The sequence below is a fragment of the Atta colombica genome, unplaced genomic scaffold, assembly GCF_001594045.1.
Source record: "Atta colombica isolate Treedump-2 unplaced genomic scaffold, Acol1.0 scaffold155, whole genome shotgun sequence".
Taxonomy (NCBI): domain Eukaryota; kingdom Metazoa; phylum Arthropoda; class Insecta; order Hymenoptera; family Formicidae; genus Atta; species Atta colombica.
The window spans coordinates 2,659,832-2,662,832 of NW_017259245.1; the positions used below are offsets into that span (position 1 = coordinate 2,659,832).

Here is a 3,001-nt window from a genome sequence, read left to right on the forward strand (position 1 = left end):
ATATATATATCACTATTTTGTATCTATTTTTATTAAGTAAATTAAGGAACGAATAATAGCGTAAAATTGGATAAAACGTTATAGGTAGCGAATTCTTTGAACGCACACGCCGCCGCAATCGCAATAAGAATTCACGCGACAAAACGCGAAATTCAAGTTATCGATAATGGCGTCGGAATACCGAAAAACATGCTGAAACATATCGCGAAATATAACGCAGAAGTCATAGGCGATCAGCAACAGGTATGCAAACTATTTGAATCAAACAATCTGGCAGATATTCGTCGTTCGGCTGATCGCCTTACGATTACTTCAAGGCATCAACATTCTGAAGAGACGTTCATGAAGGTATTATTTATAATTGTTAACTCGTTATTAAATTATTTGGTAATATAATTGAAAATAATTAATATAAAAATATAAGCTCACTCCTATTGCTCTTGTCGTTAAGTATACGTCTTTAAATAAAATCAAGATAAATTAATTTCACATCAATCAATTTATTATTAGTATTTTTAATTATAAACTTATTTAAATTAAATTCAAATTTAATTTAACTAACTAAGATTTTAAAAGACGGTTATATTACTTGCGATTTTCAAGAGTAATTTTTTTTTATTTATTTTCATTAAAGGTGTTCGAGATGGGATCTTCATTCAATTTGAAGCAAGTAGAGCAGAGACCTTCGTGTGGCACAACGGTATCTATATACGGTTTTCACGAAATGCCTCATAAAAAGTGGGATACATCTATTATTTGTTTTTTTATCGCGGCTATAGCTGTTACAAAATTAGAAGTATGATTTAATTTATAGTAATGATTATTAATTACGATAATTTATCTCATGATATATTTTTTATATTGATACAATCAGGTATCATTTTCGATTAGAGACGATGAACGGAAGAAGGTTGTTCTGAGAATTGCGAAACCGCACAACTCGATTGAAGTTCTGAGAACACTGGTTGGGAAGAATCTGCCATTGAATCATGTATGGTCGATACAATGCGGTCCTGAACGTAACAACAATTATCACGGTTACGTGGGATTATCTGATAAAAACGCGATGCAATGGATATTTTTAAATCACAGGCCGATCTATTGCCCTCTCATTTTGAAGTTGATTAAAATTGTCTTCGAAGAGAAGTTAAATTTGTTTTCTGATCAGAAATCTAATGCGCGCGATCCATATGATGAAAACGTGTTTATCTTATTCTTTCTTACGTTCTCACAGAAGGAATTCACGCACATTACTGAAAATGGAAAAATTATGTTTTATGATATGCAAAAGGTATTGAATACTGTTAAAAACTGCGCCTTTGAATGTCTCGCAGAAAAAGCTACAGTTTCTGCTATTACCCCTTATTTATATAAAACGCGGCTTTTAAAACAAATATATTTAAAAACAGAACAATTTGCCAATGATATCAATAGATGTAAAAATGTTACACCTTCGATGAAAAGCAGAATGATTATGCTTGAAAGAAGAAAAATTACGTCAACAATTACATCAACCAATTATTTCAACAAACAGCATAAAGGTGATAATATTGAAACCAGCTGTTATATAAACAAGGAAAATAATGATGTATTAAATAGCATCCGATATCAAATAGATCTTACTTCTATGAAACGTGCAAGCTATGAGAATAAAGCTATGAAAAAGATGCATAATGACATTTATAAAATGCAAGAAAATTCCATGAATTTTGATATAGCAAATAATTCTATTAAATCTGATACAATTTATTGTGATAGCAATAACAATAATCATACTATAAATATGATTTCTCCTCTTTCCGAATGGTCGAATTGGACTTATTATACAAATAATAAGAAGCGCGATACGAGAAATATATTTCCTGAAAATGATATATGTTTTCGACAGTTTTTTGAACGTAACAATAATCAATTTGATTTTCTACCACGAAAACTATACGATCTTCTACAGCATCGTCATGTTAAATTGACAAACGTAAAGTACTTTAACAGTCCTAATGATACGATTCCGTGTAAGTAATTTTTAACTTTTAGATAGAACAATATTATGTATAAATGATTATTATATATTTATATAACTCAGTTTGATAAATATTTTGAATTTATAGTTGTAGAAAATTGTCAACATGAGCAAATAGTAGTACATCCTTGTAAGTTGAAGCAAAAATTATGTGAATTTAGACTATCACAAGCATCATTAAAGTGCATAAAAGTACGTACAAAAATTTCAAAACAATAAACTATCTTAAAAGAAATTGTCTTGATAAATATATTTTTTTGTAGATTATTAATCAAGTTAATAACGAATTTATTGCCGCGTGGATGATGTGGAATGAAATGAAAATTTTATTAATGATCGATCAACATGCCATCCATGAAAGAATACGTTATGAAAATTTACTTCTTAGTAAATAATTATAATACTTTTTTCAGACAGAGATAATATTTCTTTTTAACTGAATAGTTTATGTAAAAATTATGAATAAAATATTAAATTAATTTTTTAATTATATAAATATGAAATTATACTGCACTGAATTTTCTTGTAATGCTCAGTTGTTATTATTATTATTATTTAGAATACAAAGTGCAAAATGAGAACGAGTTGCTCTCGGTTAATTTGCGTGATTCTCTGTCTATGGAATTTCCTATAGAAATGTGCAATTTATTCCTATGCAATCAAATTTTGTTGAAGAAATACGGCATAAGTTTAGGATCGTTAAAGGAGAACACACTATTAATACGCACAGTACCACAATGTTTGGTTACAAATAATGATCTCCACAATAGAGAAAAAATATTGCCAAAAATCAGTGGTTTATTAAACGATGTGATAAAGAATTGTAATACAAGTCAAATGAACGCATTACCGTTAACAATTCATAATGCTATAGCATCTGAGGCTTGTCATGGTACTCATAAGTTTAATATTTATGATTTTATATATGTGTGTGTGTGTGTGTGTGTGTGTGTGTGTGTGTGTGTGTGTGTGTGTGTGTGT

At 29.3% G+C, this 3,001-nt stretch overlaps 1 protein-coding gene across 1 annotated transcript; it reads left to right on the plus strand.

Moving 5' to 3' along the window:
* The first annotated feature begins 1,783 nt into the window (after positions 1 to 1,783).
* On the plus strand, positions 1,784 to 2,415 carry LOC108685565. The gene is made up of 3 exons (XM_018190416.1): positions 1,784 to 2,012; positions 2,109 to 2,212; positions 2,284 to 2,415. The coding sequence occupies exons 1-3, from the start codon at positions 1,784 to 1,786 to the stop codon at positions 2,413 to 2,415; spliced, it is 465 nt and encodes a 154-aa protein (XP_018045905.1).
* The last annotated feature ends 586 nt before the right edge of the window (positions 2,416 to 3,001 follow it).

Excerpts from the sequence above, each read along its gene's own strand:
- LOC108685565 (XM_018190416.1), top strand. The coding sequence starts at position 1,784 with ATGATTTCTCCTCTTTCCGAATGGTCGAATTGGACTTATTATACAAAT. Across the intron at positions 2,013-2,108 it reads TCCTAATGATACGATTCCGT|TTGTAGAAAATTGTCAACAT; the intron begins GTAAGTAATTTT and ends TTGAATTTATAG. Across the intron at positions 2,213-2,283 it reads CATCATTAAAGTGCATAAAA|ATTATTAATCAAGTTAATAA; the intron begins GTACGTACAAAA and ends ATTTTTTTGTAG.